The sequence below is a fragment of the Elephantulus edwardii genome, unplaced genomic scaffold (assembly GCF_000299155.1).
Source record: "Elephantulus edwardii isolate Elephantulus edwardi_28Jun2011 unplaced genomic scaffold, EleEdw1.0 scaffold00304, whole genome shotgun sequence".
Taxonomy (NCBI): Eukaryota; Metazoa; Chordata; class Mammalia; order Macroscelidea; family Macroscelididae; genus Elephantulus; species Elephantulus edwardii.
The window spans coordinates 1,181,271-1,202,625 of NW_006400054.1; the positions used below are offsets into that span (position 1 = coordinate 1,181,271).

At 58.3% G+C, this 21,355-nt stretch overlaps 4 protein-coding genes across 4 annotated transcripts in view; 2 read left to right on the forward strand and 2 right to left on the reverse strand.

Annotated features, from left to right (window-relative positions):
• The window catches only part of FBRSL1 (fibrosin-like 1), a gene marked incomplete at its 5' end in the record, with an annotated part of 52,665 nt that extends 49,116 nt beyond the window's left edge, over positions 1-3,549 (forward strand). The window contains 5 exons of the mRNA XM_006901003.1: positions 966-1,043; positions 1,212-1,295; positions 1,786-2,008; positions 2,724-2,948; positions 3,027-3,549. Coding sequence (XP_006901065.1) covers positions 966-1,043; positions 1,212-1,295; positions 1,786-2,008; positions 2,724-2,948; positions 3,027-3,549 — 1,133 coding nt within the window. The remainder of the gene's footprint in view (positions 1-965; positions 1,044-1,211; positions 1,296-1,785; positions 2,009-2,723; positions 2,949-3,026) is intronic.
• A 749-nt stretch (positions 3,550-4,298) lies between these two features.
• On the reverse strand, positions 4,299-9,782 carry LRCOL1 (leucine rich colipase-like 1). Its single transcript, XM_006901004.1, has 5 exons — positions 9,669-9,782; positions 8,181-8,306; positions 7,855-7,980; positions 7,642-7,764; positions 4,299-4,577 (listed from the first exon to the last, which is right to left on the reverse strand). Exons 1-5 carry the CDS (start codon positions 9,780-9,782, stop codon positions 4,299-4,301), a joined length of 768 nt encoding a protein of 255 aa, XP_006901066.1.
• Positions 9,783-15,242: 5,460 nt separating this feature from the next.
• Positions 15,243-17,897, forward strand: P2RX2 (purinergic receptor P2X, ligand-gated ion channel, 2). The gene is made up of 12 exons (XM_006901005.1): positions 15,243-15,412; positions 15,590-15,725; positions 15,819-15,890; positions 15,962-16,037; positions 16,108-16,204; positions 16,346-16,426; positions 16,540-16,678; positions 16,950-17,080; positions 17,222-17,312; positions 17,413-17,478; positions 17,547-17,624; positions 17,793-17,897. Exons 1-12 carry the CDS (start codon positions 15,243-15,245, stop codon positions 17,895-17,897), a joined length of 1,242 nt encoding a protein of 413 aa, XP_006901067.1.
• A 2,468-nt stretch (positions 17,898-20,365) lies between these two features.
• Positions 20,366-21,355, reverse strand: part of POLE (polymerase (DNA directed), epsilon, catalytic subunit) — a 36,131-nt gene continuing 35,141 nt past the window's right edge. The window contains exons 47-49 of the mRNA XM_006901006.1: positions 21,150-21,275; positions 20,563-20,652; positions 20,366-20,479 (exon numbers count right to left, since the gene is read on the reverse strand). Coding sequence (XP_006901068.1) covers positions 20,366-20,479; positions 20,563-20,652; positions 21,150-21,275 — 330 coding nt within the window. The remainder of the gene's footprint in view (positions 20,480-20,562; positions 20,653-21,149; positions 21,276-21,355) is intronic.

Sequence of the window (21,355 nt, forward strand, 5' to 3'; positions counted from 1 at the left end):
CCTCCACACGCCCTCACACCTGCCCCCCACATAACCCTTATCTCCCCTCCACACGCCCTCACACCTGCCCCCTACGTACCCTTATCTCCCCTCCACACGCCCTCACACCTGCCCCCTACGTACCCTTATCTCCCCTCCACACGCCCTCACACCTGCCCCCCACATACTCTTACCTCGCCTCCACATGTCCTCACACCTGCCCCTCACACACTCTCACACCTGACCCTCACACAATCTTACGCTCCCCTACCTGCTCTCCACACACCCACATACTTGCCCTTCATACCCTCCTCCCTGCCCTCCACACACCCTCACATGTGTCACTCACACACCCCTACCTGCCTCACACACACCCTCACACCTGCCCCTCACACACTGTTGCACCTGATCGCACACTGTCGTCATTCTGACTACCCCTCCTCTCACATGATGCCATGTCTGAGTCCTTGGCCTGACTGTCCATGGCACACCTGGCTTGCCCATCCGGGGTCCTTGCTCTGACCAGCTGCCCCTCACAGGCCTAGTATGGCCTTCATAACCATGCACCCCTCACATACTACCCTCACTCCTTTTCTCTGCAGATATTATTGGAATTGGGTTAGAAATAGCCATGACGCTGAGGAAAATTCATGTCTTTAGAGGGTCCATACCTGGGTGTGGCATACTTTTGCTATTTATTTGGGTCTTATTAGAGTTTCCTCTGTTTCTGCTTACATCTTGTTCCTTTGTCCTGTCCTGTCCCTCTTTGGGGTCACATACTGTCCTCCCCCCAGACTTGGATAGGGAGGTCCCTTCCCAGCGCTAAGTCCACTACCTTTGTAGGCAAGCCTGCTTCTCGGCTCCTCCTGAGTCAGGGTGGGAACAGAAGGGGAGGGAAGGGCTCCCAGAGGGACAACACTGCAGGCCCCTCCAGGACTCTCAAGTTTGACCATGGCCCTGGTCAACGACTGTTTCTCTCCTGCCAGGTGCTGTTCACCCCCCCACCAGCCCTTTTGGACCCCCCACCCATCACAGCAGCTTCCTCCCCACCGGTCATCTAGCAGGTAGGAGTGGCCTGACCTGAGCCCTGACACTCCAGCTGGCTTCCTCAGTGTGAGGTTGACCATGGTCGTGGGCACCCATGTGTGCCCAAGGGGAACCCGCGAGGCACACAGCCTCTGGGGTGGGGGGCCTGTGGAGAGGCTGCAGCCCTGACACTCCCACCCTCACAGACCCTTTCAGCAGATCCAGCACTTTTGGGGGCCTCGGCAGCCTGGGGAGCAACGCCTTCGGGGGCCTGGGCGGCCACACACTAAGTAAGGGCCCCGCGTCCCTGCACATCTTAGATGCATGCTGTCTGCACGCTGCCTGATCACACACACGTACACACACCAGCCTCATACCACCTGTCACACACATACACACCCTCTTCTTATCCCTCTTTTGACACGCCCCTCACTTTACACGTCCTCTCTCACACACACACATCCCCTTTACATCTCCTTTCTCTCTCACATACACACCCTCTTACACCTCTCTTCTTTCTCTCATACACAGCCCCCCTTCTCTTACACCTCTTCTCTCTCGGTCTCACACACACAGTCACACCCTCCCCATCTTAAACACACGCACACACACGCACACACGCGCACACACACACACGACTTCTGGAACTGAGTCTCAGCCCATGAGAGGCCTGGTGGGAATGGGTGTGGGGGATGGCTGGGGGCAAAAGGGGGGCCCTGCTCTGTCTGTCTGGTCAGTCTGTGTGTGGAGGTCAGCCTCACCCTCTGGCCCTCCCTGCAGCAGCAGCAGGCGGTGTCTTTACCCAAAAGGAGGCTTCCACGCTGCACAGCCCGCCCACGCTGCATGGCCTGCCCAGCCCCCACGAGGCCTGGAGCCGGCTGCACCGGGCACCACCCTCCTTCCCCACACTGCCCCCATGGCCCAAGCCTGTGGACGCTGAGCGTGTCTCCACCCTGACTAACCATGACCGAGAGCCAGACAGGAGCAGGGAGGAACGAGAGCGGTGAGCAGGCTGCAGGGCAGATCCCAGGGAGAAAGCCGGATCCGAGCCCCCTGGGGGAGGAGCCCGAGCCCCCGGGGGAGGAGCCTGAGCCCCCTGGGGGAGGAGCCCGAGCCCCCGGGGGAGGAGCCCGAGCCCCCGGGGGAGGAGCCCGAGCCCCCGGGGGAGGAGCCTGAGCCCCCTGGGGGTGGAGCCCGGCTCAAGGCCAGGGTTGGGGCTGGAAGATGGCGTGCACCCAGTCCCCACAGCCCTGGTGGATGTGGCCCAGGTGGGCAGGGCTGGGATATGCCTGGGGACAGTGTCCTAATGTGGCAGCCGGCCTCTTGGCACTCCAATGTGGGGCATGTTAGATGCCCTCTGGGGCCGGAGTTGGTGGCTAGGGGAGCGGGGGCTGTGGGTGGGCATTGCAACACAGCACCACCTGCCCCCCCCAGCTGTCAATAGCAGGGGCCCAGGACGTCTCACTGGCATCTGGATGTTTGTGTCCCCCTTCCCCCTGAGAAACAGGAATTGCAAGCACCTCATGACTTCATACCCCACCAGGGGCGGGAGAGCCTAGGGCCCAGGTCCCCATCCAGAGGGATCCTACGGAACACAGACAGCCCCCCCACCGAGGGACTAGCTGGCCTAGGGAGCTCCTCCTCCGCTGGGGGAACCCCAGGTGGGAGGGACACCAGCAGACCCTGTGCCCTTGACAGTAACTGCTGACCACCCCCAGGGACAAGGTCCTGGACAGGACGCGCCTGCTGAGCCGGGGCTCACCCTCTGCGCCACTCGGCCACCCCATCAGCAGTCTTCTCCTCCGAGGTGGCCCAGGTGAGCCAGGCCGGCCCGGGGAGTCCACTGAACCCCGGGTTAAGGAGAGTCGATCTCCGATCAAGGAGGACAGCTCGAAGGCAGCCTCGCACCCACCATCGCCCTACAGCAAGGCGGCCTTGGGGGACAGCCTGCGCCTGGCCGGCCTGCTGGCCCGCCAGCCTGAGCCTGCCACTGTGCCCGCCACTGTGCCGCCGCAGGGCCCTGTGAAGGTCAAGGAAGAGCGGTGGGAGGAGGCGGACACAGCTGCTCTGGGGCCCCCGGTTGGCCGCGAGCGCCCGGGCTTCGAGTGGGAGCCGCCTCGCCGCCCCTGCCCTGCTACGCCTGTGCCCCCAGAGTCATCCGAGCGCCCCTACCGCGACCGTGAACCCCACGACTCCAGCCCGGAGCACCGCTGGGCCACGCGCAGGGAGGAGCTGGAACGCACCCGCCCTCCTCCGCACCAGCCCTCACACCCGCCCGGCGGCCCCGCACTGGACAGCTCGGCGCTGCTGCCCCCGCTGGGCACTCTGCACTACGCGCGCCTGGCGCCCACGGCCACGCACAACGGGCTCCTGGCGCGCACCCCGCCCGCCGCCAGCCCGCTCAGCGCGCCCCCTCCCCTGGTGACCACACCCCCCTCAGGCCCTGGGCAGCAGCCCCCGCGCAGGACTACACCCCACGGTTCCTCTGGGGAGGCGCGTGACTACTCCCCAACCCGCAACCCGCAGGAGGTAGAGGCCAGGTAGTGTGGCCTCCACGTATGCGGTGGACGCAGCTGCACGTGTCCATGTCTAGAACCGAAGCACAGATCCACGCACGGGGGGCGGGGCGGGTGAGAGGCGCCCCGCTGGAGGCTCAGAGGCTATTATTGGGGGGGAAGTCGAGTTTGTACGTTTTTGCCCAAGGAGAGGCACGTTTTTACTGGATTTGTAATTTTATTTGTTTTTTAATTTTATGCTCTCTAGGCATTTTCAAGAAACAACCAAAAAAGAAAAAAAAGCGTTTGCTCTTTGGTTTTCAATTAGCAGTTTTCTGGCCTCAGATCCCTCTGTGGGCACCAGGGTTCTTATTTATGAAGAAAAACGGTCACTTAGTCCAGCGCACTGTGAGGCCAGGCCTGGCCCGCCTGGTACCTGGAACCGAAGCTACAGATACACAGTATATGAGAATAATAATAATGTACAAAACTTTGGTTTTTGCCTTATTCTATTATGCAGAATTGTAAGAAAATTCTTTTATGGTTTGGGTTTTTTTAAGAGTAAAAATGATACAAATGTAAATAGTCTGTTAATATAAATACATGATGTTATTAAATTCTTAACCTAGTTGGACTTTATACAAAGGGTTACTAGAGACCTCCCCAGTTACCTGTTTTAACATGGTCACAGAAACCAACACAACACGCCACTCGCTGTCAGTTGACAACACTCGAGTTTAACTGCAGCGGCCACTCGCTGTCAGTTGACAACACTCGAGTTTAACTGCAGCGACTCGACTATGCAAAGCTCCAGGTTCCAGGAGGAGCCAGCAGCGTCCTGGACCATCGAAGGGACCTGGCCTTGCTGCAGGTCAGGACTGGCTGGGCCGTGTCTGTGGACCTTGTCAAGAGCCTAACAGCAGAGCACAAAGCACTTCCTTCCCGACACCTCTGCAGGGAAGGCCCGCAGCTCAGCTCGGCCTGCACCTGGTCCCTGTGAAGCCGCGTCGTCACTGCCCGCTGGCCTGAGCCCTCACAGTCGCCACTTGCAGCTGAGGCTCCGGACACTCGTGGACTCTGAGGTGTTTCCCCACGGTGGGCCCGTTCTCAGACGCTCTGTCCCCATATCACTCACAGGACAAATACAGCCTTGATTTTGGAAGAGAGATGGTTTCGTGTTTTCTGTGGTAGGCGTCCACAAGAAGGGGTCCCTGATGACCCTCGTTTCTCATGCCCCCACTGAGCACTTTGTTGGAAATCTGCCCTGAAAAGAGGACACAGGGTCTCTAGTCCACCTTTCCTACTCAGGCACCCTGCCCCTCTCTGAAACCCCATCCCCAACTGACTGCTAGTCTCTGTGTGCCCACCCACTTGTCTCCAGCCCCACAACACATCCAGGACTCCTGTCCTTTTCCAAGTGGCTGCTGCGCTGCACTGTCTCACCCCGTGTCCCTCCTCGGTGGCCAGGCCTAGGTCACCACTCTGGCCCTGTAACTTCTTGGGAAGTCCACAGCGTGGGGGGACATGGGGTTGAGGGTTGGCTGGGCAGCAAGGCCAGCTGCACAGTGGGGGCCCAGGGAGAAAAAGCCCCTGTGGTAACTTAGCCTGCGTGCAAGTGTGTGTGTGTGTGTGCGTGTGTGTGCACTTGGCTCAGGATGGTGTCCCTACTGTGCAAGTACCCTCTCCCCCGCGGTGGTGACCCAGCCGCTGTCCAGTAGTGTGTTTAGATATCCACAGCAGTGTGGAGACCAGCTGCCACCAAGTCAGACTTGAGTCACCTCTGAGCCCGAGGGGCAGCTGAACAGGAGCTGGGGCGCTGTCAGCTCTTGGAGAGGTTCCGGAGGGCTGGTCCTCCTCACTCCCCGCCTCTGCCGAGCCAGTGTGCCTGCACATGCTGGCCTCCGGGAGGGACGGGACACTGAGAGGTGGACACACTCCAGGTCCCCACTGACTTTTAAATCTTCTTAATCCCAAAGCAGCCAGCAGTCTAGTGTTTTGAGCTTTATTAGTTTTAGAGACAAAGTGGGTCATTTACACATTCCTGGGATGACCTTCCTTCTGAGGATTCTGCAGACTCGACCCTCAACATTACATGCTTCCCTCGTAGGACTGTTTGAAAACTTTCATCTGGGGTTGGGGTGCCTTTCTTGTGCTGTTTGGTGATTCTGTTCCTGTCAGAGTAGCAAGATCTGCTTTTCTGTGTGCAAAAAAAGAAAATTTGAGTGTCTGGTTTTCCTTGTCTCTCTGTTCCTGCTCCTGTGTGGCTCCCATGCCCTCTCCCTCCCTCCGGCTGTGTCTTTCTCTTCTCCCCATTTCCCTCTAACATCTGCCCAAACACTTCTGTGCCTCTTCCCACACCTAGTTAAGAATCATAAAAGTTTATGCTCCAGGCTTGCCCTTCCCATCTGCCCTCTGGGCCCAGGTGAGTCCTGCTGGAACCGGTTCCAGCTCACTGCCCCAGGGAAGCTCCCCTTCTCCCTTTGAAGGTGCATCACCACAGATTCCCTTGTTATCACCTCTCCCTTGGGCAGTTCATCACATCTCCAGCCCCTTTTCAAGGCTGTAAATCTGTATGGGAGGAAACTGCCCATCTTTTCCCAAGGAGCAGCTAGTAGTAAATTCGACCCCGCTGACCTTGTGGTTAGTAGCCAGACACTGAGTGCACTATGCCACCAGGATTTCTTTCATAGGAATTCAAGTCTGAAATGACAGAAAACCCCAAATGCAGTGAAACTGTGTGCCCTGGTGGACCCGAACCGCTTACCTTTTGCTCCTCCCTCTTTGACCCTCTCAGGAGGGGGCTTGTGCCTGGAGTTCAGTCTGGGAGGGAGTATTCCCACTTGCCACAAGAGGGTGACAGCTGCCAGCGCTCCTCGAGCTGCCTGGCTGTGTCTCTGGAGTCTCCCTCCCACAAGCTGGAATTCCATCCCCCTTCAAGTCCAGAACTGGGTGTTGGGCCGCCTGCGGGCTAAGCAGGGGCGATTTTATTGTCACTGATTCATTAGGTTGTCTGTTCCCTCGGGATACAACTGGCCTAAAGGAGAATTTGGTTCATAGCAAGGCTGTTTCTTGGAAACTTCCAGAGCCCCACTGAGAAAAACACAAGCAAAGCTTCCGGCTGAGTGGGCCAGATGCCCCCTCACCCAACAGTGGCAGACACCTTGGGGAGGAAGGCCAGGTCACTAAAGGACCCACAACCCCCGGGGTGGGAGCAGAGTTAAAGAGTCAGCATGATGGGCTCGCTGCCTGGAGGGTCTCTGGTCTATCTTGGACCTGAGGGGCTTAAACGGCTGGCCTTTGGGTTAGCAGCACCTCTGGGTGCATAGCCACTGCACTACCAGCACCCCGAAATGAGCCAGTAGTCATCATTGGGGGGGGCATCGAGTCAGTTCTGACTCAGCAGCGTCTCCCACCCTCACACCCATCTTGCAGCTCCAGGGGGGCCTGGACCACACCCCTCCTGTCCTCACCAGCCCCTGTCCCCTCCGGGAGCACCACATCCTGTGTGACCAGTCAGCCCCCTGTTCTGAAGGCAGGATACCTGTGGGAGCTGGATTGGCTCACTTGCCCACCACCCTCTGCCTGAGGGGCCAGCCTGTCCCCAGGTGCAATGACAACAGGTGTGGTCACTGCTCAGAAATGTCTGCTTCTCACCTCCACCCTCCCCCACCCGACAGATAGCTAGTGTGCTCTCTAATTGGGGGGGGGAGGTCCCAGCAATTGCCCCCAGGGACTGACTACACGGCTGCCCCCAGAGTTCACCACTAGACTGGCCTGAAGCATCAAAAGCTGAGGGTGGGAGGGGTGAGCAGCAGAGGAACCCCCACCCTAGGGTCCACGCCCACCCTCACTGTGCCCTGTAGCTCTGGGGGCACCTCTCCCCATGCTGGGGCTAGCCATGTCACTGGATTTGCCCCTGAACTGTGAACCAGGTCCTGCTGGCTGGACCAGGTTGGTGCCCATGTCCTGCGTCACTTCCATCTCCACCCTCTCGCTGTCCTGACCACCTGGGACCCTCAGAACTGAGCCCTTCCTCCCGCAGCCCTGAGGAAGGACTCCAGTCTTCCATCGTGGGCACATCAGTCATTCACCCACAGGCCATGTGATGGAGGGACGGGAGTGCCTCGGCCACAGGGCTCACCTGGGACAGGCACTGGGCGATGAGGCCCTTCCTGGGGATGCAGCGGTTGTAGCCATCCTCTATCAGCCTCGTGCAGCACCTGCTCGCGCAGTCGTCATGGTTGCTACAGAAGTCCATGTCCGGCTGTGGAGACTCGTGTCAGGCCGGCCCCTCCTCAGACCCGGGACACCCCCTGCCTCTTCTGCCCCCCTGTTCCTCACAGGACGCGCCCACCTTTCTCCAGGGGATGCACTGCATAAAGATGGTCCTGTCCGTGCAGATGGTATGCAGAGCATTCTCGGCGAACGCACAGCACAAGCTCTGGCACTCCTGATGGTCCCGGCACTCGTACCCCAGGGGCTGAGGGAGGAGCAGAAGCAGCCCTTCACGGGGGGCGGAAGGGGGGCACCCGCCATCCTCTCCCAGGAGCCCCTGCTCCATGCCCTGGGATCCCTTCCCATTCCCCCACAGGCCCATCTTCCTCTAGACCCACCCCCTCCCCCCCCAGGGAGTCCTCTCTTCTTCCCACCCCCCCACCCCGGCCCCTCAGGTGGTCCCACCTTCCTCCAGGGCACACAGCGGAGAAGGATCGTCTGGGGTGTGCAAAACGTGCGTGGACTCAAGCTGTTGGCAACGCAGCACTGGCTCCGGCACTCCTGGTGATCTTCGCAGGACTCCCCGATTCCCTGCGGGGGTCACAGCTCTCTGACCTGCGGGCCACAGTGCCCGCCTCCACTTGCATGCCCAGCCTCTTCCTTCTCCTCCTGGGAACTCACTAGACAGAGTCTCCTTTCTCTGGTTACGGAGCGCCAGGGACAGGGAAGGGCCTGCCCTCCTGGAATGTGCTGTGAGCCTCTGGGGAGGAAGGGAAACAGGGCTGTGGGGCAGGAAGCTGGGAGTGGCAGGCAGCATGGTGCCAGCAATAGGTGACTGTGTGCTGGGCAGCCTCTGACACTGTCCTACAGAAACGGGCTCAAAGTGTCCAGGAGCCTCAAGTCAAGTGTGCACTGCCTCCAAGCAGAAACTGGGGTGTGCTGGCCAAGCCTGGCCCTTGTCCCCTTCAACAGAGGCCTGCAAAGCCTTGACTCAGAATGCCTTTAGAGTCTCAGAAAATTAGGGAGGACCCCCAAAGAGTTCTTGTCTAAGTCGGTTTTATGGGCTCTTACTGCATCTGACACTAAGACTGAGAGTAATTCCAAGCGTTCTTGTTTTAGTTTGAAAAGGGCACTAAGCTCTTTTAAGCCTCTCTCTCTCTCTGTCCCTCTGTCTGTGGCTCTGACTCACAGCTGACTCTCCAGTAGGGTTTCAAGGCTATAAATCACTTGGAAGAGTTTCCCACAGAGCTGCTGAGAAGCAGGAAACTGGCAGCGAAGCAGGGCCTTTGGGTAGAAGTATAACAATCTACAAACTATACTACCAGAGCTCCCTTAAAGCTTAACGCAAATAATACACCTTTATGGGGGAAATGGGCATGTTTTTAAAACAAATAAATTATTACCTAGCCATGTCTTGCAGTTCTTTCAATGTCTGGCTTAATTAAATCATTTCCTGCTTTGAATTTTTGCTGAAACCCTGTGTTCTGTGTAACGGTAGGCAGGCACTGATGTCTCCCAGGTACCAGCCTAGAGGCCTGTGCGCCGGAACCCTGGGGCCAGTTTTCATCAGGGAGGCAGGAAACAGGGAGCAGGCAGGGTATCACTCTGTGGAGAGCATCTGACGAGCAGGGCCCAGAGCCTCGAGCCAGCCTCGGTGTGTCCATCATCTGGGGTTCTAGGGGTCCTTCACCGAGCACAGGCCAGGAAGTAGCCTGAGGGTCCACGAGCACCACAGCAAATTCCTGATGCTGCTCTGAAACGTGATTTTCCCTGCCCTGGGGGGGGCTCTTGTGAAGTGGGGGTACACTAGGCCTCATTGCAGGGACAGAGGGCATTGACAGAGCCCTCAAGCCAGGTGCCTGTGTGTCTGCCACCCCAGGAGATTCTAAGTCGAGGTGCATGGGGAGCCCAGGGCAGAAGGAGAGTTCATGTGCCCAGCCCAGCCTGGCTCACCTTGTGGAAATAAAAGTGCACGTGGGGATCAGTTTTCTTTCCATTAGGGATTGCCCACAGCACTACAAGCTGCAGGAGCAGGACCAGGGCCAGTGACCACACAGGACAGGCCATCGGCTGGGCGCCTGTGAAGGGGACCAGAGAGTCCATGGCAGCCTCGCGTGCCTTCCCAGAATGGGAGGGGGGTTTACATGACTCTGCCTCCCAGGCCTCTCCCCAGGCACCCAGGTCAGTGCAAAAACCAGTCCCAAAATAAAATAAAAATTAAAAAAACAAAACAAACAAACAAAAAAAAACCAGTCCCACCACAAAGCATCATCACCATGGGAGGCCCCAACGCCCACTCACCCACCGGCACCCGCACCCACTGGGCCCCCACAGTGTGAGGCGAGGCCCCTTCCAACCCCGAGCATCAGGAGCCCAAGCCTGGGCTGTGCATCTAAGGTGGGGGTCTCCAGAGTCCCACCGGTCACCCTGCCAAGAAGGTGGTATGACAGAGTGGACAGGAACCCCCTTGCAGCCCCACTGCTGGACCCCTTGTTCCATATCCACCAGAGGAGTGAGCAAAGGGACCCTCAGTTCTCAGCTGAGCCCCTCAACTACTATAAGGGTGGCAGTGAGAGGTCTCCCTGGGCACCAGGACCTCCTCTGGGGTGACTGACTGGTCACCGCAGCGATTGCACACTGTCCGGCCAGCGGCAGCTTCAGCAGTTCAAGATCAGTCTTCACACCTTCCCACCGGCAGGAAGAAACCCCGCCCTCAGTCCCCATCTCTGTCTCCCCAGCCCACTCCCCACCTCTGCCCACCTCCCTTTCTTCCTCTGCCCGCCCTGAGCTCGTCCCTTGTCCCTCAAGGCTTCACTCCTGAGAGGGAGGCTTCATGTCCTTATCTACTCTAAGGACAGGGCCGGGGTCCTGGGCACAGCCTCCTCCAGGTAGAATAAAGCAGGTCTCTCATGCCAGAGATGAGAAGGTCCAAGGGCTTAGGGCGTAACCAGTCAATGTAGGGTGAACCATTTCCTGGGGTTTCATCACATCCTTGATGTGTGGGTGATACTCAGGTGTGCTGTGTGCTGCCTCAGAATAACATGTGTCAGTGCAAACCACGAGCGTGCAGAGGTCACCGTCAGGGGCGGCTGACTCGTTGTCCACTTCGCCCGTGGTCCCTGAGCCCCCTGGGAGCCCCCAGCACCGGGGCCCTTCACATTACCCTCCACCCCTTGGGCCCTGGCTGCCCAGCTCCCGGTTAGCCTGCTCTCTCGCGCCCCCTGGCGGTCTCCAGTGCTGAGTTTGCGCTTAGCTTCACGGTGGGAGGAAACTGTTCCACCTCTTGGGCCGCCTGGCCACTCACTCTACCTCTGCACCTTGGGTCTCCTGTCCAGGGACGTCTCAGAGTCACCCCCTCTTTGTATTTGTTCCCAAGAGGGAACGATTCTCAAAGTCAATGTTCCAGGCAGAACAAAAAAAAAAAAGAAAAACCACAACTGATCAGAGACAGACTGACCGTAACCTTAATCCCTTGTCCATTAGTGTGGCTGTTTGTGTCTCCAGAGCCAGATATTTTTCCCTTTCAGTCCATTCAGGGACATCAGCTGGGGATTACACCCCGCTTTCCCAGCTCATCAAAGCAGCACAATTCTCTGACAAGTCCCCCTCTACAGCTTTAGCCCTCCACCCGGGCACTCTTGTCTTCCCCTGCCCCTCTGACATCTGCCACTTGTGCATCTCACCCCAAAACCTCCCCCTCAAACCTTCCTCCCTGCCCCCTACCCTCTCCATCCCACTCTTGTCCCTGTGCCTTCTTTTCTTTGCACTCTAACCCTAACCCTCCGCTCTCCCACACACGGCCCTCTCCTCCAACACACCCACAAAACCCTCCCCTGGCTCCTCCCACTCCTGGTCTCTCCCAGCCCTGCCCCACCCCCGTCAGCACCACCTCCCCAGAACTCTCTCCCCTCCACGCTGTCCCTCTCCTGCCCCAGCACCCCCTCCCTCCTCTCTCCTGCCCAGCACCCTCCCCGTCCACTCCTGCCCCAACACCCTCCCCCAAGCACTCCACACTCCAAAGGGCCTCTGGCCTGTGGTCAGCAACTTGACCCAGAGGATTACCACCCTCTGTCTGCAGGTGGCCGCTAAACCTGCTTTTTGATCATCACCTTTCACACTGGGCTGTGAAGAGATAAGGTGGGTTTACCATTCTAGTACCAACAACAACAACAACAACAAAAGGAGTCATGACCTTTGCCCCAACAGGTGCCCCCAGGGGAGGCAACATTCAAGATTCCCCCAAGGAATTTGCATACTCACACACAAACACCAGGGCCAGACAGAAGCAGGAGTGGCTTCCTTTGCAGAGGTTCCCCTGGGGTTTGGTAATCCGTGAGTCTGCAGTGACCCTCCCTGACAGTCCAGCTCACACCTGCTGTTGGGGACAGAGGGAGACAACTAAGCAGCTGCTCTCAGCCTAAGGCCAGCCAGGGCCTGGGGGCAGCTTCCTTTGCTACCTGTCCTGTCCTCACCCCTTCGAGAGCCTTTGATCACTTCCCACAAGAACTCTGAACAAGGCACGACAGCCAGACCACATCAGACAGTGACCCCTGGCCTCCTGGCTCCCGCCCACCAGTTCCCTTACTCCCCCCCTCCCATCTGCTTTCAACCTAAGACTCTCAGGGAACACCAGTGTCCTCATGGCTCCAGCCTCCCGGAGGGCACTGAGGCCTCCCATACCTCTGCCCACCCCAGCTGAGCTAACTCTGAGCAGCCCCTCTGGACGGTCCGGACTTTCATCCCCACACATGACAGTCATTATCAACATCTCCCAGACAAGTCCTGCTGGCACAGTGCTTAGAGCACCTGCTGCTAATTGAAAGGCTCATAGTCCAAACCCACCAGGTGCTCCACAGGAGAAAAGATAAGGGAGTCGGCTTCCATGAGGAGCACAGCTTCAGAAAGCCCAAGGGACAGCTCTCTCTCCCTGTCCTCCCGGGCCGCTGAGTCAGAACAGGGCGTTGGTTGGGTCTTGTCTCTGGGTGATGCCAGGCACCAGGCGAGGCTCTGGGGAGGGTTTCTTCCCGCATGTCAACTTCAGGTTTTCTTTCAGAGGTTCTCAGTCCGTGTACCTCCTTGTCAGCTTGATGGTGGGTGGTGGAGCTGGGCAAACGGACCTGTGCTGGTCAGGTGGGGTATGGTGGGTGTGCTGGGAAGCAGGAGTGGGATGCAGAGAGGCCAACGATGAGGCCAGTCCGGCTCTGCAGTGACACGGACGTACTGCCAAGAGGAGTGGATGCCCAGTGGGAGCCCGTCCTTTCCTCCCGGCCCGGCCCTGAGAGTTCATTTGCTTCTTGTTCTTCCCAGGAGGCCATGTGATCTCAGAAGCACTTTATGGTCTCTTGAAAATCATCAGAAATGGGCTCCTCACTGAATTTGAGACTTTATATAGAGTCCTATCCTCCAACTGAGTGGACCTGTTTGCAGTAACACAGCCCCCTTCCACTGGAAACTCCCACTCCCTTGTTAGCCAGGGGACATAACAACATGGGGGGCGCAGGCCTGCAGGCTTCAGGGAAAAGTTGAGATCCTACAGCAGCCCCTTTCCTCCAGGAAATAGAGAAAAAACTGCATATCCTGGAGATGAAACCCACACACCCTCTTACTCCAACCCTTTCTGTCCTCTCTTGTCTGCCAGTTGCTGGCCACCTAGTCCTTTCGTGGTAGCAGGAAGGACAGTCTCTGTAAGCCCAGGATGTCCTCAATGCCCAGCAGTGTTGGACTCCATCCCAGGGATTCAGGTACCAACCCAAACAGCATGAGGTCTTTAGGGCTGCTTTCTTTTTTTAAAAAAAAATTATTTTTTTTGTGTGTACCGTCAAGTCAGATCTGACTGGTACAGGAGGACACTGTCCCTTCTTCTCCAGCAGAGCATCTGGTGGATTTGAACCACGCACTTCTGGGATTGCAGTGCAGCTTCTTGCCACTAGGCCATCAGAGCTCCCTAGGGCTGTTCTCTAAAAATCATTTTTGTGCTAGGGGCACAAAGGTCCTCTCAACCTAGACAGACATTTCCTAAAATCCGAGTTTCCTCTGTAGTGAACTGTTCACAGGGCCTAGGACTCAGTCTCTGTCCCCACCTCTCGTCTTTTCCCTCCTGACCTCACTGTGAGGCCTCAAGGAGTCACATGACTCCTGCCACTCGGTATCTGAGATTTGTTTCAGCGGTTAGCGCAGGAGCTCAGAGTTAACGCCGTTGAGTATTAACATACAGGTTTGATTCCACGCAAGCGGTGCGGACTCAGTGCTGACCCCTAGCGACCGTTCGGCAGGTTTCTGATGCTGTAAATGCTCGTCTTGCTGTCTCAGCGCCGCTGTTGGAGTCAAACCGCCTGAGATACCTGCCGCCTCCGGGCCAGTAGCCACCAGCCTCCACACACACTCCAATGTGCACAGATCATCATGAGGTTAAGTTGGGTTTTGTTTGTTGTGTTATCGTCTCTTTCAGAGCCAAGAACCATTCATAGTTTTGGCCCAAATTGTAATGCTTGCTCTCCTGCTGTGGTCTTGTCTTTTTTTGTGGTAAGTTGCTAGAGTCACTTTTGTTAGATGTGGAGCCTGGACTGTCCCCTCCCTGAGGTCCTTAGTGACCGCTGGGGTCACTAACGATAATCTTAACCCTAAACCCATTCAAATAATAACCCTATCCATAACCTAAGCCTAACCCTAAACCTCACTCTCACCCTTAACCTAACCCTAACCCTTATCTCTGTGAACAAGCTGGCCGGCCACTCCTCTGCCTGGTATAGGGGCATCCTCTCTGGCGTCCATAGTGCCAGGAGCAGGGCAGCACTCCAGGCCTACTGGGTGACCAGGAGCCCCTTCAAGAGGTGCTGGGAAGGGAGCCCCTGAGCATCTTCAGAGGGCCATGCTGAGGGTCAAGAACATCATCAGAAGGGGTCCTGGGCGGGTCAGGAGGCCTTGCGGGGCCAGTGGCAGCCCTGCACTGCTCTCAGGAAGTTTGCTGCAGATCCTGCAATGAGGGGGGCAAACTTCAGTGACTTGTTTCAAAGTAAGGGGTGAACAAAACTCTTAAAAGCTGTTGTCGCTTTTGCTTCCTATGCAGTGGAGGTAGGGTGGGAAATGGCTAAAAGCCTGGCAAGACTGGGGGAGGTGTCTGGAGGGCTGAACGGGTCCTCAGGTAGAGCAGGGACACCTAGAGGAACGTCTTCCCTCCAGTCTCTGTCCTGGTGTGCTGATCTCCATGGGGTCCACTTTGGATTTCCACACATGGTTCCCCCAGCATCCACGCAGAGCTGCCTTCAGCTACTTTTAGGTTTCTTTTTGCAGATTTTAAGAAACAAGTTTCCACCTGCCGAGCGGTACCCTGTGCCCCCTTTGCTGCAGGGCTCCTCTGTGGTTGGTGGTCGGGGAGCAGTGCACCTGGTGGACCACTGAGGCGTCCCAGCTCCCGGCAGGGACCTGGAAGGCGGGCCCAGAGAGGGGCAGGCCCTGGGCGGGTCTGAGTGGAAAGAGTTGGGGCGGGGCAGCCGGGCGCTGAGCGGAACGGGGCACATGAGGCCGGTCATGGCCGCGCAGCCCAGGCCCCCCTGGACTGGCCGGCTGCGGCGCCTGGCCCGGGCCTGCTGGTCGGCGCTCTGGGACTACGAGACGCCCAAGGTGATCGTGGTGAAGAACCGGCAGTTGGGCGTCGTGTACCGGGCGGTGCAGCTCCTGATCCTGCTCTACTTCGTTTGGTGAGGACGCAGGGCGACTCCTGGGTGGGCAGGTCCTGAAGCGCTGCGGGGGCGCCCAGCTGAGCAGGGCAGAAAACTGGGTGCCAGGGCCCCCAATTCCTGGGAGTGGCAGGGAGTCCTTGCTCTGCAGTGTGTAGAGTTCCAGGCCCTGGGGCGTCACCCTGACCATCTCTATAGGTACGTGTTCATCGTACAGAAGAGCTACCAGGACTGGGAGACAGGTCCTGAGAGTTTCATCATAACCAAGGTCAAGGGCATCAGCATTTCAGAGCAGAGAGTGTGGAATGTGGAGGAGTATGTGAAACCCCCTGAGGTGAGGCAGCCCCTGCCTCCAGCCTTCCAGGGGTCTTATGTCCTCACCTGACCCCCGTGTGCCAGGTCACTGACACCTCCTGTCTCTGACCAGGGAGGCAGCGTGTTCAGCGTCATCACCAGGACGGAGGAGACCCCTTCCCAGACTCTGGCAACTTGCCCTGAGGTGAGGGGAGGGCTGTGGGGCCACCCTGGGATCTTGTCCACTTGGCGCTGAACCAGCCCCTCTTCCCCTAGAGCGTGAGGGTCAAAAATGCCAGGTGCACCTCAGATGAGGACTGCGTGGCCGGGGAGCTGGACATGCTGGGAAACGGTCAGTGGGCGCCACCTGGGGTGGGGCGGTGGGGATGTCCTGTGGCCACCACTCAGGGTGTCTGTTGCAGGGCTGCGGACTGGACGCTGCGTGCCCTATTACTACGGGTCCGCAAAGACCTGTGAGGTGTATGCCTGGTGCCCGGTGGAGGACGGTGCTTCTGTCAGGTGCGCTGCCCCTGACCTCCCCAAACCCCTGAGCAGATTGTGGACAAGCTCCTCTCCCCCTGCCATGTACAAACCAGCCTGTCCTTGCATGGAGGGTGGGAGGCCAGAGGGGAGAGGGTTAAACGCAGCCTATGTCCTCAGCCACTTCCTGGGCGAGATGGCCCCCAACTTCACCATCTTCATCAAAAACACCATCCACTATCCTAAGTTCCGCTTCACCAAGTAAGAGCTGGCTGGGGCCTCCCAGGAGCAGCATGTTGGGGAGGGGCCTGGGCACATCCTCACGGGGACCCCGACTATGGCTCCTGCCACCCTCACCTCCTAATGCATCTCAGGGGCAACATCGCCAACAAGAGGGACGATTATCTGAAGCACTGCACCTTTGATGAGGTCTCGGACCCCTACTGTCCCATCTTCAAGCTGGGCTTCATTGTGGAGAAGGCCAGGGAGAACTTCACGGAGCTGGCACACAAGGCGAGCGGGGGCGCCAGGATGGGCTCCGTGACAGTGACAGCGGAGAATGGCCCTTTCAGCTCTGGCCAGCCTGGCCCCGGTTGGGGAGGACAGAGAAACACAATCAGCCCGAAGCACCTGGCTGTGGGTTCACCTGCTCAATTATTGACAGCTGGGGCTTCCCAAGGCCTGCCCTGCGTGGGATGGGCCCCATCCCAAGGACCCTCTGTATCTGTGGAGGGTTCCTGGCTCCAGTCTCCCCAGACAGACAAATAAGCTTCCTCCTCTGCAGGGTGGGGTCATTGGTGTCATCATCAACTGGGACTGTGACCTGGACCTGTCGGCATCCAAGTGCAACCCCCACTACACCTTCCAGCGGCTCGACCCCAAGCATGCCCGCGCCTCCTCGGGCTACAACTTCAGGTGCCCTCAGTTGGGCCACAGAGTCCCTCCTGGGGGGATAATTCAGTTGCCCACCCAATGCAGCCCCTGCTGACCCCCATGTGTCCAAGAGGTGGGCACAGGCCTCACAGTTGCCTAACTGCTTGTGGGTCCTCCCACCAGGTTTGCCAAGTACTACAACGTGAATGGCACCTCCACCCGTACACTCATCAAGGCCTATGGGATACGCATTGACGTGATTGTGCATGGACAGGTGGGCAGGCCCCCCTCCTCCCACTTGACCACATGGGCTGAGCGGCTAGCAGGTGGGGAGCTGGGGCTGGCTGTGAGGGTCTCATGGCCCACTCTCTTAGGCAGGGAAGTTCAGCCTGATCCCCACCATCATCAACCTGGTGACGGCGCTGACGTCCATCGGGGTGGTAAGGACCCCTGGGGCTGGGGTGGGTGGGGGCCAGCTGGGCCCTGAGCACCGTCTCTGCTGGCCCAGGGCTCCTTCCTGTGTGACTGGATCCTCCTCACCTTCATGAACAAGAACAAGGTGTACAGCCACAAGAAGTTCGACAAGGTGTGTACACCAAGGCCGGCCGAGGCCAGCTGGCCTGTGACCCTGGCCATAGTCCTGGGCCAGGTGCCACCCCCACCCTGCCCGGGGGGCCCTCCCCAAGGACCGGGCAGCTAGTGGCTGCCCCACCCGACACGGCCAGTCCCCTGCCTCTCTGCCCGGTCCACGCAGATGGTGTCTGGTCGCGACCTGACTGTGGGACAAGGGCTTTCTGCCTCCAAGCCTCCCCAACAGGACTCCATGCCTGTGGACCCCAAGGGCCTGGCCCAACTCTGAGCCTCCAGCACCCCACCTTCTACCATGCTGCAGACTCAAGACGCGGGAGGGGCTGACTCCCTATTTCGGCTTTAGCGCCCCACACTCAATCACCTCCCACAGCAGTCCTCCCCCCACAGTCAAGTTGGCCCCACCCCACTTCCTCACATGCTCCAGACCCCTGCCCCTCGTAGCTGGGCTGGTTGAGGGTCTTGCCTGCTCTACCTACAGCCTTGTGGCTGGGCTGCCCAGACCCTCTGGGTCGTGTAGCCGGGCCAGTGTGCCCAAAGCCCATTAAACTGGTGATTAGAATCATTGTCCTTGCTCTCTAGGGGACAGTGGGCATCCTTGGCTCAAGTTGTGGGTGTTTGGGCAGCTCATGGCCATCAACACGTCAGCATCTATCTGACCAGGGCACTGGTGGCAGTTAGGGGCCAAGGCGACCCATACTACATTCCCACTCTACAGCCCTGGGCCACTGCAGAAGCCCCCAGCCCTGCTCCTCATCCGCACCATGAAGGGTGTGAGCTGCTGAGGAGAGAGGGAGGTAGTAGGGGTCCACAGCCCCCACTCTTCAGAGCAGAGCCGGGGGAGGACCAGCTGGCAGGGAGGGGATGGTCCAGGCAAAGCCGGAGCTTGGGGCAGGCACTAACCGGATCAGGCTGGCATATAATCTGGTTATATCCCAGCCTGGTGCCGCCTGTCCAGGCCTGCCCAGGGGACAGACTTGGTTCTGGGTCCTCGGACTGAGCATGTGCACAGCTGCCTCCCCAAAGACCAGACCGAGGCACACACTCTTGAGTTCACATCTTTGTGACACTGAGGTCACTCAGAGCCAGTGGGGTCAGAGGTCAGTCCTGCTACCTGCTCAGGAGGCCAAGCCTGTTGGGAGATAACTGCCCAGCCCCCACAGGCCAGGTTGGCTCCTCTATCCCTGGGTCCAGTGTCACAGGTCATCAGGGCTGATGACCTCAAGCACTTGGCTTACCAGATATCCAGTTCTACTTCTGCAGGAACTGGTTTTTCCAGCCAGCCCCTTGCCCAGATTGACAGGTTTGGCTTGGATTTCAGCCCTTCTGAGACCTCAGGTGGCTGGCCGAGGGTGGGCACTAGTGCAGGCCCCCTTGTAGAGCCCAGGATGTCCTAGCCACCAGCCCAGACAAGCCTGCCAGCTGTAGCCCTGAGGTGGTGGCCCTGGTCCTGTTGGTGGGGCTAAGGGACAGTCTGGGCCACGTTCAAGAAGGCACAGTGTCCCCCGTGGATCAGGTTCCACTCCCCCCCACTGGCAGCGGCTCCTTTCCAGGAAAGCTCGTTAGCTGCTCCCCGACTCTTAATTCGATTGGCTTCTACTCTGCCGTCCACCTTCAGGGGCCTCAGGTTTCCTGGGCAGGGGTGGCGGCTGGCCTGCAGGGGGCTGACAGATGCAGTTACTTATCTGTGCTTAGCATGGAGGCTCTTTACACAGGAAACAGTAATAATAATAAAACATTTTACAAAAGCCAGCTCGGACCAGGTGCCACCCTGGGCCAAGCAGTGACCGTGGACACTCAGGTTACCCCTGGGCCAGCTCAAGCCCCACAAGACAGAGTCACCCAGAGCCCTAAAAGACAACCAATTTCTAAAGTCTTATCTACCACCCTGAATCCCATGTCCCATCCAGGGCAGTTACCTGAAACCAGGTGGAGCTGGCCTCATCCCCTTGGGGCAGTGCAGGTCTGTGGGGGCTTCAGAGGGTATCAGGAGCCCACAAGGGCCTTGTACCCTGTCCAGTGAGAAGCTGACACAGACCCTAGCAGGCGGTGGATAGTGATACATGACTACACTACCAAAAACGATGTGACAAGTGCAGGTTTACTCAGCAAGACAAAACCCACTACAGGCCCTGCTTAAAGCACCTTCCCCAGCTGCCCACACCAAGGCCACGTGTGATGGGGACACACCTCTCCCTCCTGCTCTGTGGCACAGGAGCCATGAGTTGGGTCACTTTGTCACTATGACAAGGATGGGAGGCCTTTGTGCTGCCAGATCCAGTGGTGTCTGCTCTTCCCTGGCCTCGGCCCTCCAACCACACAATCCCCAGAAAACAACACCCTTCAGAGTGAAGCCTCCCACGAGGCAGAGCAGGGAGGATGGGACCCCAGAGTGACAGTCTGATTTAGCCCCACCCGTAGGAGCTGTCAACACCAGCGAAAGGCACACTTCTTTATTTGGACAGGAGGGAACGCCCAGGGCTGTAGAATCCTCCTGGGAACCCTTGGCTCTCAGATCAACACTGACCTGCTTGGGACAATGACTGCCCTTGTTCCATGGTCTGACCAGTCTGCCTCACGGAGGCTAGGGAGTACCTAGGCTCCCTAATGGTTATGGGGTGCCCTGAGGTAGTGGAAAACCAGCGAGCCTGGCCTGCCCACCTAGAACAATGACCACCCAGATGGGACTGACCACCAGACTCTGAGGTGCAGGCTGTTTGGATGATCCCTGACGGCCAGCTAGCGGCCCAGCAGAGGGGTCTTCTGAAGCAGCCAATCCAGGGTCTCCTGCAGGTACGATATGCCATAGTGCTCGGCGATGTTCCGGAAGATTCTCACCTGCTCTAGGAAGACCTGTAGGAGTAAATGGCCCCGATCAGACCCCTCTCCTCGATGTGAGGGGGTAGACTTGAGGGAGGTGACAGAGCTCTGCCCACCTTGGTGGGGATGGTGAGGGCAAAGTCTCCAGCACAGCTGCAGTGGATGGGCATGTGCGTGTCCTTTACACCGCTGCACTTCAGGCACACCTGAGAAGGGAGCTCAGCTCAGCACACACCTGGGCCTGCACAGCTGTGTGGGGAGCATGGGCCACGGCGGCTTCAATCTTGGACGGTCACTGAACTCAGAGAAGTCCAATGACAGAACATTCTCAGGCACGTACACACCAAGTGTGCCCCTGGACTAACCACACACTCACAGCCAGGTGAACACGTCGTGGACCCCCCACACACGTGTGGACATACCACCCCCCATGTGTCCTGCACACACCACCCCTATATGTACAGTTGTCCTGTACACCCACCCCCATATGCACACATGCCCTGGACACACCCCCCACCCATGTGAATGCATACACATGTTCATACATACCCCACACACTTGGACAAAAAAGTGCTCGAGACACGTGCAGCTAAGATATGTGTGTACACGTGTGCCCAACACACACACAGCGTGACTTCACACAGCCACTCCCGCAGAGGCCGCCGCGGCAGAGTCTGCGGTGGGAATGTCCGTGTGTCCTCACCAGGTCCTGCAGCGTGAAGGCCATCAGCTTCTTCTGCAATGTGTCTACCAGGGCCGCCTCAATGACAGTGGGGTCGTAGGGGACCTCGCAGTTGGAGCACAGCCACTGAGGCAGGACTGCCCCGTCCTGGCAGAGGAGGGACAGGTGACCCCTTGCCTAGGCCTCCTGTGGCCCAGCCCACATCACAGGAAAGGCTGAGGCCACCC